At 32.8% G+C, this 16,614-nt stretch overlaps 2 protein-coding genes across 2 annotated transcripts; both read left to right on the top strand.

Moving 5' to 3' along the window:
* Positions 1 to 6,520: 6,520 nt before the first annotated feature.
* Positions 6,521 to 9,061, top strand: LOC123202309 (U-box domain-containing protein 16-like). The gene has a single exon (XM_044618169.1). The coding sequence runs from the start codon at positions 6,874 to 6,876 to the stop codon at positions 8,920 to 8,922; it is 2,049 nt and encodes a 682-aa protein (XP_044474104.1). The 5' UTR covers positions 6,521 to 6,873; the 3' UTR covers positions 8,923 to 9,061.
* A 5,195-nt stretch (positions 9,062 to 14,256) lies between these two features.
* Positions 14,257 to 15,776, top strand: LOC123202271 (transcription repressor OFP1-like). Its single transcript, XM_044618096.1, has one exon. The coding sequence runs from the start codon at positions 14,440 to 14,442 to the stop codon at positions 15,613 to 15,615; it is 1,176 nt and encodes a 391-aa protein (XP_044474031.1). The 5' UTR covers positions 14,257 to 14,439; the 3' UTR covers positions 15,616 to 15,776.
* The last annotated feature ends 838 nt before the right edge of the window (positions 15,777 to 16,614 follow it).

Genomic DNA, 16,614 nt, shown 5'->3' with positions numbered 1-16,614 from the left:
TTTCCTCATGAAATAAAGAAGGGTAAATTAAAAAAAGGTCAAATGACTATTTCCTACCCAAGGTTGGATGAAATGATATATTCTCACTCTTTAACTTAAAAATTGTAATTTTGCCATCATATATTAAATTTGTAAAAGAATTTATTATACTTTTTTAAAAATTGTTGAAAAGACCCCCAAAAAAAAACTCAAACTACGTAACACTTATCCCAAATTTTCATTAAATTATTTTTGTATCCATAATTTATTTTGATTTTAATTAAAAATAATAAAAAAATTATTAGTTAAACGTAAATATAGATTTCAATGATCTATAATTGTATGTTTGAGAGCAAACTATAAATTTTAAAAATTTTAAGGGTGTTAATAAAAATTTTCAGAGGGTGGTAAATTAAAAAATGTTTGGATGTTTCTAAAATTTTTAGAATTTTATGTCTCTTAATGATTTCAAAAACACAATTAAACCCCCAAAGTATTGAGTGACACACACTAAATTATATTTTCAAAATATATGAGATGAATATGATTTTTTCGAAACAAAATAGAGTAAATACCGATTTACCCCACTAAGTTAAAAAAAGTATTTACACTCCTATAATACTTTTGCAATTACATTCGACAGAAGTGTTATTGTAATATTTTATATCTCAGAGACAAAGTGGTAGATAATTACACTCCTACTATATTATTTAGACAAAATTACGCAAATACCTTTTGTCTATTAAAACTAATGAATGACTTTGATATTTAAGTGAGAAAATACTATTTTCAAATTTAAATGATGTAAATATTTCGTTTTATCAACCTTTAGGTGAAAAATAATCGTTTTGTCTAAAAAAATTCAACCTTTATATATATATATATGGAAAATTTGCCCTCACATTAAAAACTAGGCAGGCTTGGCCTTGAGTCTTGGTTGGAGCGGCCGAATCGTCCCATCTGTTTTTTCGATTTTAAACCATTTCTAACGGTGTTGCATATCCTTAAATTTATTTTTCTAAACAAAATATTAGTGTATGTATCTCAAATTTTGTGACACAAATTTGGGACAAACAAGATTAATCATAATCAATAAAACTAAATGTGTACACTTTTAAGTACACAATTGAATGTATAAATAATATGTCATCATGTGAGTATGTGATTTTAAATTAATAATAAAGTAAAATTTAATAATATGATGATACATCATCTGTATACCTAAATGTCATAAACACCTTTAATACAAATTAAACCTTGGGTGAAGGTTGTCGTCAATTATAACTTTTACTCGATCAACACTTTGAGTGATGGGTATTATTAATGACAACTTATATTATAATGAGTCAAGGGTGGTGGGGACTAACAATAGTGAGATCATCGATTGTTAAGATTTCCAAGAAAAGTGTGTGAGTGAAAGAAAATTGCACAATATTCTATCGTAATTTTAATTTTGAAGGATTTTTTAATATTTTTATTAATTTTAAGTTATTTGATAATTTTAAAAAATAAAATAAAAATATATTTTTTTTTCATTAGTAGAGTTTGCTCTATTTAAGATAGTTGAATTAGTGATGAATGGTTAAAACAGTCTTCAAAAAACTATAAAAAAAAAATGAATAAAAGAGTGTAAAAGATCAAGAAAAAGAATTTCAAAAAAAAAAAAAAGAAAAGTTGAAGTAGAGTCGAGGTTCTCAAGCTTAAGTTCAGACTTGTTTGAGTCAAACACTAAACCAAGTTTGAGTTGGCTCAATTTGGATCCAACTAAGAGTGAAATCAACCCCTTTTAGAGTTGGTTTAGGCCTTTCCTTAGATTTTTTTTTTTTTTTAAAAAGAAAGTTATTAGTTTAGGCTCATCTTTGTCCCAAAATGTGTAGGCTGCAACTCATTGGTCATTTCCTCTTTTAGCATGTTTCCTTTCAGAATATATAATCTAAACTCATTCATAAAAAGATGATCTTTGCAATTTGAGAATTACCCAATTGTCCTCCAAGTGTGATTTGTGAACTTTAGTGTTGCTTTTTGTCTACAACCTAAGATTCTATCAAGCTAACAGTAGAGTCTCTAATTTGTAAGGTTGCAGTTTTTACATTAATGTATTTTATGTTGAAGAAATCATCGAGATTGTTAAAAAAATTGTTGAATTAAATAAGGATGTTTCACATAACAAAGTTTTATTAAGTTAACATTAGTTTCGTCTGTTACTAACTGATTATTGTAATAGTTTAAAGGGTATTATTTGCAACGAATCTTGTAAAAACTAGTTTGTCCAATTAAGTAGATAAAAATTGGATATACGAATGTTTGGTTATTTATATTGATAGGAAAGTTTTTGCTGTAATTAATAATGAAGATATCATTAAATACTTTTAATAATGAAAAAGAAAATTGTGTTATATGCAAATATACCTCTAATTTAAACACTTGTATTTTTAAACTTTACGTGTTTTATTTCAATTTTGTGGCCAAATGTTTGCTTTAAATAAGTTAAATCGGTTATATAATGCTCGATTGAGAACAAATTGTTTGGGAATAACCTATTAATAAAATTAAAGTGTATATCTTTCTATTCCTTTTTATGTGAGCTTACATGATGTTTTGCATATAAGTTTGAGCTCATTCGAGCAAATGCATAATGTCATTGAAGGATTTTCGATGAAATGAATAGTATTATTGATAGAATGAACAATATTGCCGAAGGGATGATTAATATTGTAACTAATTGAACAATGTTTTTAGAGGAGCAAATGAGCTAAACTTAAGCTAAGTTGAGGTTTCAATTTAAATTCGATTTATTTGAATCGAATATAGATTTAAGGTTACGTTAGCTCGACTCAAATCCATCCTTATAGAAAGATTCTTTTTTGACAAAAATCTTTGTTCCGTCATTGGATCCGACCTTACTTTATACAAAACAAATTAAATTTCCAAATTCAAACCGTAATAAAAAAATTTGTAGAATCACGTGTAAGATCAATTGAAACAACCTAAAACGTAGAAATCTTCAACTGATATAATAAAGAGCAAACGCTTCATTTTTTTCAATATTTTATTTACATTACAATTGAGAAACCACCAAGATCCTAAAATGGTTTTGCTTATATTATTGTGAAAAAAATCTTCGACTTATATTCTCACAAGCCATTGTTTGAACAGTATCAATTGGAATCTGGACTCCAAAGCTATCATTTTTTTTTATGGCCAAAGGATTATTTCCCACCCAAGCTTTAAAGCAAATATAAAGACACGAATGCAGAGTTTAAAAACTTAAACACTCATCCATGAACCAATTTTTGTTAAAATTTTTTGTTATAGTTAAGAGCAAAATCATCATTTTAATAATAACATTTAAAAATATATAATTGTATTTAATCTCCCCTTCAAGATTTTAGAAACTAACAACTTCACTTATGCCTAAACATTTCCAATTTTGACAAGTGTCAATTTCCCCTCACACTTGGTTCTTTTCTCTCCTTTCTCCGGCCACCACCCGTCTTCAGTGACTACGTTTTTCCTTTGTTCAACCATTCATCTCTCACTATCAAAATGGTTGGTCGACGCATCGGGTGCAACAAAGACACACCTTTGGATCTCTTCGTTCAACGGTGTATCTCTAGGACATCGCATTGCGTTGTCGTTGGAACATAGATTGAGCATTGGAAAGAAGCAAAGGTTGACGGAGGGAGAGGTAGCTAGAGCAATCTGAAGTTGAAGAGGGGGTAAAAGTGAAGTTTTCAAAAGTTTGGGAGGTGACTAAAATAAGAAAAACATAGAAACCCTAAGTTTGGGAGAGAGGGGAATGTAACTTTTTAAAGTTAAAAAACTTTAGATAGAGATAAAATTAGCTTTTAAAATCTAAGGAAGAAAATATAATAAATTATATATATTTTTAATATTATTATTTAAATAATGATTTTATTTTTTTTTATAACTGAAAATTTTTACAAAAATTGACTTATAAATAAATATTTAAATTTTTAAAATTTTATAAATGTATATTTATTTTTACAATAAAATTTGGGTAAAAAATAGTCCTTTATCCTTTTTTTTATCCGAAAAAACATCCGCCAACCATCTTCTGATGGCAGACGGAGAAAGAGAGTTCTTCATGTTCAGGGCATTAAAATGTACTTCCTGCAACACTATCATATGTTGGAAATTGATCTAGCACTACTAAGAAAAGGACAAATCTTGAAGATTTGTTCATGTGAGTGGTCCCTTTTTCTGCTGCTTAAGAACCACGTATAGAGAGTATAGAGAATTTGAGAAAGTAACATCAAGAGAGAGACCCATGTGGACGAAATCCATAGTTACAGAAAGAGAGAGAGAGAGAGAGAGAGAGATGAAGGGAATGGATTACAATAATCGGATTAATTTTCTCAATTTATAACGATGAAAAAGGTTTCTGCAGAATTGTTGCAGAGAAAGTCTCAAAAATTTCATGGCCACACAACGCAAATCAAGAAAAATCAGATCATGCAAGACTTCTCGTTAGAGCCAGTGTTGATGGTGTCATAACTAGGGTTTGTGTGGTTGATAAAAAAGAAAATGAAACAGGAACATGTGATAGACATTCATCGACTTAACATATGAATCAGGTGATAATTTACAATTTTTGGCGCCCTCTAAATGTTTTTTTTTTACAATATTTTTAAAATCGGATTAGCGATCAAACTGATTATCTTATTGGTTTATAGTTTAATCGGTTTAATCAAGAATCGATCGATTTAACTTATTATCTAATTATAATGAATAGATTTTGTTTAAAATTTTATAAAAAATAAAATTAATCAAAATACCCATACTTATAGAGATTAGAATATATCATTTTTAAAGAGTAATAATTATTTATTTGATTTTAGTAAAACAATTAAAATAAAAAAAAAGTCTTAATCTCATGATACAGAAAAAAATATAATTCTATAAATTATTATCTATATAAAACATTGGGACAAATAGGGAGTTTATGTCTATTGGATCATCTAAAAGGTTCTTCTTATAAGAGAAGAGTTATGATAAATTTTTGTAACACATCTCAAAAAATTATTAGGTAAAAATTGGATTCTATAACAACGGTTATTACCGTATATAAATATACTAATTTATTAAATAATTTATTATTTACTTTAATTTTAATTTAAAATTATTTAATCATTTTATAATATATCAGTTAATTTATATATGTTAATATCTAATTTTTGTATATGAAATATTATTTATTTATTATGCAATTTTGGTTTTCTAATATGGGCTCATTCATATTTATTAAATAAATAAATTTAAAATATAATAATTAAACTTATAAACACCATATCAAAATTTAAGAGAAAAATACTCCCTTATATATTACCATTGTAAGGGAAAAATGTACGAGAAAACAAGGGGCGCATCACAAATTATGTCTATCCACTGAAGAAATATCCACATCAGCAGCAGCAGCAGCCGCCAATTCTTATGTGGAGACTCTATCCGTTCAAGCAAATGTCTAGAGACGATGAGACGCATTCGTCAGAGAAACTTCTTCTTCGTCTACAGGACACAACCAATTCTTGTCTTGTCTTGTCTTGTCTTGTCAGGTGTGCTTGCATGCATCAGCAACCCATTCCAAGTTCCAACTCCAATTATTGCCCGTGGATTATAATTTTATCAAATAAATTAAAATAAGAAAGCAGAAATAATGCATGAATATTTAAATTGGCATGACGACCAGAACAATTCCCTCCGCTCAACAAGTTTTACCCAGTGTTTACATATGAACTAAATCAACATGACTAAGCCTCTGTTTTGTTTTGTCTTTTTTTTTAATGATAAAGAGCTTGGGTGGAGTCCATTTAAACTGAATCAAAGCGTACCTCAAGCTTAAATTATTATATAATATTATTAAAATATTATTAATTAGATAAATAATATTATCAAAAAATAAATAATATCACGAAAAAATAAATTTGAATTTAATTTATTTATCCTGATTTAATTCGAATTCACTCTTATTCACTATTTATCGATTCATTTTTTTTTAATTTTTTGTTAGCCTTTAATTAGGAGAGAACAATTTTCATTGGAATTATACTCAAATGATGAATCATCACATTTGATGCCGATTAATGACATTTTTCATATTTTATCAAAAATTAAATGTTATTTTTTATTATGAAATATATTTCTTTTAATTTTTTATTAAAAAAATATATATTTTATATATAAAAAATATAATTTACACTTGTAAATATAATGAAATTTTATATCCTTCCACCAATTTCAAAAATTATCACTTAAATCTTTGTATTAAATTGAAAATAAAAATCTAACCTTAATATTAACTTAGATTGGTTTCAAATTCATAATCATATTGATCATGCTTGAGATAAGAGACAAGAGATAAGAGATAAGAGATTTAGTCAAAAAATTATTAATTATTAATTATTATTCTTTAAAATAAATAATATTATTAAATAATAAATAGTATTATTAGAAAGAAAAGCAAATTTAACTCGTGCTTTGGTGCACCCTGCCCGAGACCTCTTACCGGCTTCTTTTTTTTTTTTTTTTCAATCTTTATTTTTACTTGCTAATAAACGTTGTACCAGCTGCCGCCTGGTAAATGCTACTTCACCTTCCGTTTGGTGGAATGCATCCAACGGTTGACGTTTTCCTATCAGAACAAAACTTGAACTTTTCCTACTTCGTGAACCGCCTGCCATTTCGCCTGTTTAAATGTCCTGCTGAATGTTTTATTTTTTTCTGGAAACGAAAACAACCTCTTCACAGTCAAAAACCATCAATTCTATCTAATCTTTTCCTTCTTTTTCCAATTTTATTATATATTCCTTATTTTCTCAACTCTTTAACTTATACAAATTCCTGCGTATCCCAATTGCTGTTTCTTTTTCAGTCATGGGTGTTTCTCCGAGGGTTTTCCCACCGAGAAAACGACGGCCGTCGGCCGGAGCATTCATATCTCCGAAATTGTCAGGGCGTAAACTCGTTCAATCTCTTTATGTTTTATCTCAAGAAATCTCATCTCTCAAACCTCCCGAGTTTCTTCTAAAAAGGAACTCTGTTTTTATCATACGCAAGGCAAAGCTGTTGGCTGTCTTATTCGAAGAGCTTCTGGGAAATCGGGTTTCTGCGTTTTCGTCTTCTTCTCTTCTCTGCTTTGAAGAAATGTACATAGTTTTGCAACGAATGAAGATGTTGATTGAAGATTGTTGGAACGGGAGCAGGATGTGGCTGCTTCTGCAAATCGAAATGGTGGCTAATAGTTTTCGCGAGGTGACCATGAATTTATCGACTCTGTTGGATATTTTGCGTTTGAAAGAGCTGGAGTTGAGCCAAGATGTTGAAGACGTCGCCGTTTTGATTAGAAAGCAATGTTCTTCTCGTAGCAAATCCTTTTCTCTAGATCCGAGAGATGGTGATCTACGGCTAAAGGTTTTAACGATGCTCGACGAAATCAAGAGAGAGATCGTTCCAGATCATTCAAAACTCAATCTAATTTTCCAAAGCTTAGGTTTACGCGACGCGTTGAGTTGCAGAGAAGAAATTGAGAGTCTTGAAGCCGAAATTCAGAATCAAAACGATCAAAAATCAAAACATCTTATTGTTGCATTAATCGGACTCGTTCGCTACTCGAAATGCGTTCTTTTCGGCGAGTCAAGTCAAAAATCGGATGCAATTCGGCTTCGGAGAAAAAAATCGGCGTCGGAGGCGAATGTTCCGGCGGATTTTCGTTGTCCGATAAGTCTTGAGCTGATGAAGGACCCGGTTGTCGTGGCAACTGGACAGACGTATGATCGCGAGTCGATTAATGTTTGGATTGAATCAGGACACAACACGTGTCCAAAGACAGGTCAGACCCTGGCCCACACGAATTTGATACCCAACAGTTCTTTGAAGAATTTGATAGCTATGTGGTGTCGCGAGCAGAGAATCCCTTTCGAATACGAGTCGAGTAACGAGAAAGTTAACGGAGTTATCACAAACAAGGCGGCTTTAGAAGCTACCAAGATGACGGCGTCCTTTTTGGTTAATAAATTGTCAACTTCTCAGTCAGTTCAGGCAGCAAATGATATAGTTTATGAACTCCGTGTGCTTGCCAAATCCGACTCCGACAGCCGCGCCTGCATAGCCGAAGCGGGGGCCATTCCTTTACTTGGGAGGTACCTAGGTTCGGATGTAGGTTCGGATCTTCCAAACCTCCAAATCAATGCCGTTACAACGATCCTTAACTTGTCCATTCTTGAAGCAAACAAAACAAGAATCATGGAAACGGACGACACATTAAATGGAGTAATCGAGGTGTTGAGATCAGGCGCCACATGGGAAGCGAAAGGCAATGCAGCGGCTACTATATTCAGCTTATCAGGCGTACACGCGCACAGAAAGAGACTTGGGAGAAAGACACGTGTCATAATGGGTTTGATGGACTTGGCAAAGAATGGACCCACGAGTTCCAAGAGGGATGCTTTGGTGGCAATATTGAATTTGGCGGGAGACAGAGAGACGGTCGCGAGGTTAGTTGAAGGCGGAATTGTAGAGATGATAAGTGAAGTGGTTAACGTGTTGCCGGAAGTGTCGGTAACAATACTAGAAGCGGTGGTGAGGAGAGGTGGGTTGGCGGCGACTGCTCAAGCTTACAATTTGATTAAGAAATTGGGGTTTTTGTTAAGGGAAGGATCTGATACAACAAGGGAGAGTGCAGCGGCTACACTTGTGACAATTTGTAGAAGAGGAGGATCAGCAATGGTGTCGGAGCTTGCAGTAATGCCCGGAATCGAGAGAATTATTTGGGAATTGCTGGAAACAGGAACTTCAAGAGCTCGAAGAAAGGCGGCGACGATCTTGAGAGTACTCAGAAGATGGGCTGCAGGGTTGGATGTATGTACTTCTTCTGTAATCAGTACCACAACAATGAGTTCTTCAACAGTTCTATTGCCTAGCTAACAGAGTAGTGGGCTAGAATGAGTTGATAAATTTGTTTGTTGATTGGGAATGCTTGGAAAAATCAATTTAGTTGGTTCGTTTGCCAGTGTAACAATATCATTCTTTCATATGTCAAATACATTCTTTGTTCGGATTGAAATTTGTACATATTTCTTAAGATTTTTAGAGCTTTGGTTTATTTGATTTATTCATGGCGTTTGCATTATGACCTAACATTGATCCAGTGATCGGGGTAGTCGAGTCAATCAAGGGTTGGACTGGTAAACGGTTTAGAGTTGATATAGAATCTTTTGTTTTTTCCAAGGGTTTAGGAGAGCTGTGTATGAAAAGGAGGGTCGAAAAACCTAAGCACACACTAGTTTTTATGGTTTTCTGTTTGTCGACAATCTCCTTTTGGTTCATTTTGGTGACAAAGTTGTCTTTTTTATCTCTTTTGTGGTGTCAGTCTCATTATTTCTTATATCTGATTCATCATTTCATTTGCTTCTAGCATAGACTGTAACTTTTCCGATTACAAATTTCCTATCCTAAACTAACGATTTATTTGCAAACCAACACAAGTTTCCTAATTGAACCGCGGTTTGATATGGCCCTTGGACTGTTAGCTAAAGTAGTCGCCTCCCCAGTCGGACCGGACCAGATCACCTAAAGCTGTTGCCACCCCAGTCTGACCGATTTAACCAACCGCTCTGATGCTGGCTTCTAAATGAAGTCGTTGTGAAATGTTTCCCGAAATTGTGGAGTTTAGACTTGGAGCGTGTATAATTCTTTTTGGTTAAGATTTGTCTGAGTGGGATGTTAACGCACAAATCAGCACATTCACATGACGAATGAATACTTCACCTCCACGCACCCGCTGGCCGACACGTGAACGTGTTTTAAGTAGTCAAAACACGGATTGTTTCAAAGTAAACATCTCTAACATGGCTCCAACCCAGAAACTTCAAAGGCTGACTTTTCCCAAAAGCGGCTTTCTCAAAGTCTCCATATGATTTTCTTATAAACTGCTTTGATCATCTCAAATTCTTTCTTCCTGACTCAGCAATTAAATTATTTTAAGTAAAAGCTTGTTTCTATGCTCTAATGGCGGAATTAAATATACTAGACTTATTTTAAAGGTTAGGTTACTTAAAGTTATTTGACGGCAGAATTAAATATACTAGACTTATTTTAAAGGTTAAGTTGTTGTTGCATTTGATTCGTACATAGAAGGTTACTTAAAGTTGTGAGATATTGTCGACTTTGTTGGGTTTATGGTTTCGCCTATAAAAGATTTTTCACGACAGAAAGAGACACTACTGATTTATATTGTCTAAAATTTATGGTTTTATCTTAAAAAAGTATCGTGAAAAAGATAATGATTTTATACTGGTTCAAGAATCTCTACCCTCAATTGAGTGACTTGAGGAGAGCATTTGACATCATTCTCACATATGAAACCACTATTGACATTGTCTCGACACATGATAGACCACTCAAAGTGACATTATATTATAAGTTTTAGTCTTCTTTGGCCACATGATTTTGTTCTTAAAAGATGTTAGTAACGGAGAGGGAAACAATGGATTTCTATTGTAAAAGCCCGTCTGACTCTTGGACATTTTTGACATTAACAAGTCACATGTGTTATTGCCAAGTCCCAAGCTTCCCATGCCAGAGTCTAAATGGTTTTCTTAAAAAAACTGAGGTTCCATCAGGATTCCAGTCTCCAGATTTTAATTATCTAGGCGACCTAGATCACGAGCCAACCAATGCCAGACAAAGTGATTGAAAATTATAGGCCCTTGTTGCTCATTCTCGTCCCAAAAGTAGTGTGCTATGATCTGGTCCCAGCAAATGAACCAAAAAACTTTGTTGGTTGGTCTGTTTTCATTCCTAGCATTTCATCTCTGCACGCTAACCCATAAACTCAAACTGAGCTGGTGAGCTAGATCTTCAGTTTAAATTCGATTTATTCGAGTTACATATAGAGTGATACAAGTCTGAATTAACTTCATACGAATCTATAGAACAAGTAATTAGAAAATTATATTAAATTATATGGGTCATGGTTCATGGTGGACAACATTCTAAAGCCTTGATGGGCTTAAATATTTCTTGACTATTCATTCATTCGCCCACTTTCTTTGAAAAATATTCTTCACCAACCGGATGCATTGGCTGGTTTCTGCTACGGTCTGCCTGCCTGCCATTGTTTAATTGTTTGTTCAGCTTCAACATAAAACAAAGTACCTAATAAATGACTACATCATGTAGCATGACAAAGAGATCAATGAACTTGGTCCCCCTTTTAATTTGTTGATTGTAGCTTAAACACGTGAAAGTAGACCAGACCAGACACAGCTCTGATCATTGGATGATTCAGGCAGGTGACCATCTCTCACTTTCAGACTGGACCATCCAAGTTTTAGGAATGATATGAGTGGACCCTCCTCCAGTCCAGGGCTCATGTTTACAACACAACAGCCACCAATTAAGAAGAAGAACATGAGCAGCTTCATTTTCACTTGTTTTAAGGCATGATGGTATGAGGGTGTTGCATATATAGGAACTTATTCGTAAAAGATTTGAACTTCGGGGTTGCTTAATTTTACCAATTGATTGACATAATTTGAATTGAGCTACGAGTCATGCTTGGATTGAATTGACTCATTATCTAACTTATGAGCTGGACTAAACCGAATTGTCTCTAACTTTAATTTGATTTGATTTAAAAAACAAGTTGATCCTTACAACTCAAGTTTAAATTGAATTCAATCTAAATAAAGCTAATGCAAACTGCCAGCTTTTGAGACGAAGGTCCAGCCCTAGGCCCATAACCCACAAGTCCCAACATCTACTGACCAAGCTAGCAGCTTTTGTTTAAGCTGTTAAGTCGCAGCTCCGGTCCAGATTTTCCGGAGTTGATTGGATTGAAGAAGGAATTAAAAAAACTAACAAAAGGGGGTTTTATTTTTTAGCAAACCCAACAAGTTTTGGTCATTTATGGTGAACCTGAAGTTGAAAGTTTAAAAATACCATATTCATGAACTTTGTGGCCAGTCGGGTCAAAGATAAACATCTATATCGAAATCAGGATCTTGGCTTCTGCGGGACTCTTTTTTCAATTGCATTAACTCATTGATGATGTTCAGAATTCGGATAAGAAACGGCAAGTATTTGCCATCACACATGCATCAAAGTTTTCTAGTTACTTAAAAAAAATAAATTCCTCTATCATTTTGTGCCTTATCTTTTCCGTCAAACGACAAATTACAAAAAGAACGATTAGACATATCAGTTATCTTTCAGTCATCAAGGAATGAGGATAAACATTTTATCATTTATAGACAATGGAAAAAACTTAATATGAATGAATATCCTCTAACATCTACGTGATTTATTTTCTATACCCTATTTAAAAAAAAAATAATCGTGTCATGTTATCAATATAATTATTTTGTAATTAACACAATTAGAAAATCTATAAATCTCTAGACTCGTATTTGAATTAGACATATTTATATATACTATATGTATATAATTCTATCTTTTTTGTCTTATAAATATGAAGTACATATTTAGAGGTGCGGATTAAACTTGAAAGCAAAATATCTTCGAATTAAACAGTATCCAACCACGCACTCTTAATCACTCTCTTTACAGTGGATAATGAAATCTATATGACTAAATCCAATGAGCACTGTTAATAGGTGATGAAAAACAGTTTCGACATCTCCATTGGCAAAAGTATGGCTCGATAGGCCATGGCAATTTTTATTGTTGGACTGCTATAATGCTTGAGTCCCAGATGAACTTTGCAAATCTAAAGACCACTACTATAACATATTTTACGTAAGAGTTAAAATTATGTATGTTATTTAGTGACAAAAAATAGTTTCAATATCTCCATAAGCAGAAGTATGGAGCGATGGGCCATGGGCAATTTTCATTGTTGGACTGTATAATGCTTGAGTCCCAGTGAACTTTGCAAATCGCAAAAATCCGAAAAGATGCGAAAGACATCTCGTTTGACCTTATGTCCTACTTTTCTTTTTTTTCAGTATGTTCTTCTTAACCCACGATTTCTTAAAAGCATGAATGAAAAAAAAACCAAACAACCAAGCTGCTTGCAATTCATCCAAAAAGCAAGAGCTTATATTTGCCAAAAGCAAAGAGTCAAAGCACCAAAACATAGATTTTCCTCCTTTTAATCACTCTACAGCAACAAAATGCATCTGTTTCTGAAGAAAAAAATTATAAGATACACAGTCCAGGCTAATAAATATGCAGGCTGAACAGTGGACTCGGTGAGACGTAGGAGCTTATTCTCAGAGGTCAAGCATGTAGAGATTCGGCCTCCAGATTAATAAAGGCTTAATGGGTATCAAATTTTTGTTTAAGGACTAAACAAATTTCATAAAAAGGTAACAAAAATTTCCATAAAAAAAGGTAAAAAATTCATCCCTTAAAGTTAAATATTTTGTCTTTTAATTGAATATTTATTGTAGTAATTATCGGAAAACAAATTTAGTTGATTAATGTAAGATAAATTTACATAATCGAGACCTCTCAGTCAAAATAGTTTCGGTTTATTTGAAAACTTTTTTTAAAATTAAATTTAAGTGAATTGGATTAAATTGATTGAACTATCCGATTAAATTAGATAAAAAATCGGATTTAACCTGACTAGTATAACAAATAAAAAATTTTAAATTCAATATTGGAACTCAAAACTTTATTTATCAGTTTTGAGTATATATACTATTAAACTAAGTTTATTTTGATGCTAAAATAATTTATATTATATATTTAATGATTAATCACACAAAATTATTTTGAATATTATTTTTAAATAGTTAACCAATCTCATCACTAGTTGGATTAAACCATCATTTCTATCAGATTGACGTCCAATCTGATTGTGGAAATATTGATGTACATAACTTTATTCAATCTACTCTACAACATCTCGCATATAAGTTTTCAAATACTAAATTAAATTAGCTTAAAGAGTTAAAGTTATTAGAGTAACTGATTGAGTACCTAAAAACATATAGAGCTAATAAAATTCATTTGTATTGTAATGATAGATTTTTCTCTATTCAAACCTTAACTTTCAATGTATAAAGTTGTTTGTGTTAGATTTTCAGAGAAATAAATTATCATTAGATCCTATTAAAGATATAATAAATTTATTTTTATTGATCACGTTAAACTCATTTATGAATTTTAATTAAACTATTTAATTATCTAATTTTATTAATCTAAATTATAATTATTGTTAGCACAGGAAATTTCCTAAGAATTAAGTGTCCTTACCGGGAAAAGCAAAGTCATTTCCACCTGGGCCATTTTCTTTTCCTTTGTGTAACTTTTTCTTGCATTGTGGGCCACAAACCTGAAACCCCAGTCCCTCTCTCTCCCTCTTTACGTCTTCCACACTTGAGTCCAATAGTAAGGAGTCTTCTATATATTCAACATCTCATCATTCCAAGTCTTTTAACACATTTGAGAGTCTCTAAAGGGTGCTTTGAGATGGGCAATTACAAGTTCAGGTTTTCAGATATGATGCCCAATGCCTGGTTTTACAAGCTCAAAGGTCTGGGCAGAGACAAAAACCTGAACTTTTCACAATTCTTGAAGCAAAAACAGCCAACTTCAGCTTCAACAACAACAACTCAACTATCAAAACCAAAGCCAAAACCAAAACCAAAACAACCCCACCACCATTATCAGTATTCGAGGAAGTCTCATCATTTCACTAGGGAGATTATCCCAGCTGATAGATTCCACAATTCTCCCACAAAAACAAAATCCTCGGACATCCATTTCCCTGACCCACCAAGGAAATCAACAAAACAAACAAGACTCAAAAGAAGAACCACCAGGTGTGGTCCTAAGATTATCAGTTCATCCGTTTCTGCTGGCTGTAGCTGCCGTGCCACAATCTGGACCAAGTCTGATTCTCCGGCGGACTTTTCTTCTTCATCGCTTGATAGCAGTTCTACTGAGCCACAACTTCTTGAAGATTGTGTTCCTGATTACAGCTATGACAAAGTTGTTGCTGCCGGTGACTCTTTTGATAGCATGGTGGCCTGGTCAAAGGCTTGTGGCTGCAAAGCCGATTCTGATAGTAATGCGAAAGATATCGTTATTGATATGGATAAGAATTCTTTTGAGCCTAAAAATCTTGATGGGTTTGATAGTTTATCTGAACTTGAACTCCCTCCCATCATAACCAAGCCTTCCAAGGTCGTCAACCAGACCTCTGAGCCATCCGAGTATAAAAGAAGTTCAGCTAAATTTCAACAATCAAACCCCCATGGCTCACTGTCAGTTAAGGTTGTGAAAGAACAAAAGATGAGTCCAGTGAGAAAATCTTTTGCAAATTCTCCAGGTGTACGCTTGAGAACAAATTCTCCGAGAATCGCAAGTAGGAAGATTCAGGCTCACGGGAGAAGGAGCTCTACTTCATCGAGTTTGTCAGAGAGCTTTGCTGTTGTGAAATCATCATTAGATCCACAAAAAGACTTCAGAGAATCAATGGTGGAGATGATTGTGGAGAATAACATCAGAGCTTCAAAGGATTTAGAAGACTTATTGGTTTGTTATCTTTCATTGAATTCTGATGAATATCATGAACTCATTATCAAGGTCTTCAAGCAAATCTGGTTTGATTTGACAGACAATCGGATTAAGCAGAAACAATAATAATTGCTTCCATATCTCCAGATGTATATAACTTTCTGTAATTTCCATAAAGAGTAAAAACGTAGTTGAGCATAATTTCAAGGTCTTCATTTCTTCTCTCTCAGGTCAGTTAAGCTCGTTCTGTATCAAATTGCTGAAAATAGAAATTAAATTTCTTAAGATCCGTAATTGCAGGCTTTGAGACCAACTTGAGAATAATACGCATGACAATACAAGTAGATATATGAAGGGGACACTTACGTACAAAGTCTGACAGTTTCTTCCATCAACTTCAGATTTTTCCTCCTAAAGAAATCACTCTTTCAAGGACAAAGTTTCAGTTTTTTTATCTTTCTTCACATATCGAAAGAAAGCCCTCTGCCCTGTCTGGGCAGTTTGTCCACCAACAAAATAAAGTTGAAATTTCAAAATTTTCAAGGCAAAAAAGCACTTCCTCGCCCTCATAGTAGCTAAAGTGGCATAGATGGGGTAGGCAAAGAAGAGAGTATGGTTTTGAAACCGTGCAAGGGTTATGATCCCGATACTTAAGATTTTATCTACTTAGTATGAGTGACTTATCTTAAGCTGGCTGAAAATATAGCTCCTAATTAAACAAATTTGGTTTTTATTCCAAGGTTTCCATACTAAGACTCAATCTAACCAAGTTCATAATGTTCAATCGACTTCACCATATCCTCTTTTGTGTTTTGAGGTTCAAATCTCAATCTCATCCAATTTTTTTTTGTCGTATTTGTGTGGAATTCAAAATTATTGAATTTAATATAAAGATAATTTGACTCAAATGAGGTTTTATATATATATATATATATATATATATATATATATATATATATATATATATATATATGTAAAAACACTTCTTCGGTTATTATAATATCAAAAGGTAAATTCAAATTTTTCTTTACAGTGTGAACCCACAAAAGCTCCCTCTTTCAAGATTTCATAGCTTTGGCTAAAGTTGAATTTGCTCTCTCAAAAAGTTAAAGTTACTTCGATAAT

The sequence above is a fragment of the Mangifera indica genome, chromosome 18 (assembly GCF_011075055.1).
Source record: "Mangifera indica cultivar Alphonso chromosome 18, CATAS_Mindica_2.1, whole genome shotgun sequence".
Classification (NCBI taxonomy): domain Eukaryota; kingdom Viridiplantae; phylum Streptophyta; class Magnoliopsida; order Sapindales; family Anacardiaceae; genus Mangifera; species Mangifera indica.
This window is presented reverse-complemented; position numbering and strand designations above follow the sequence as displayed.

Coding starts and splice junctions, on each gene's coding strand:
- LOC123202309 (XM_044618169.1), top strand. CDS start 6,874: ATGGGTGTTTCTCCGAGGGTTTTCCCACCGAGAAAACGACGGCCGTCG.
- LOC123202271 (XM_044618096.1), top strand. CDS start 14,440: ATGGGCAATTACAAGTTCAGGTTTTCAGATATGATGCCCAATGCCTGG.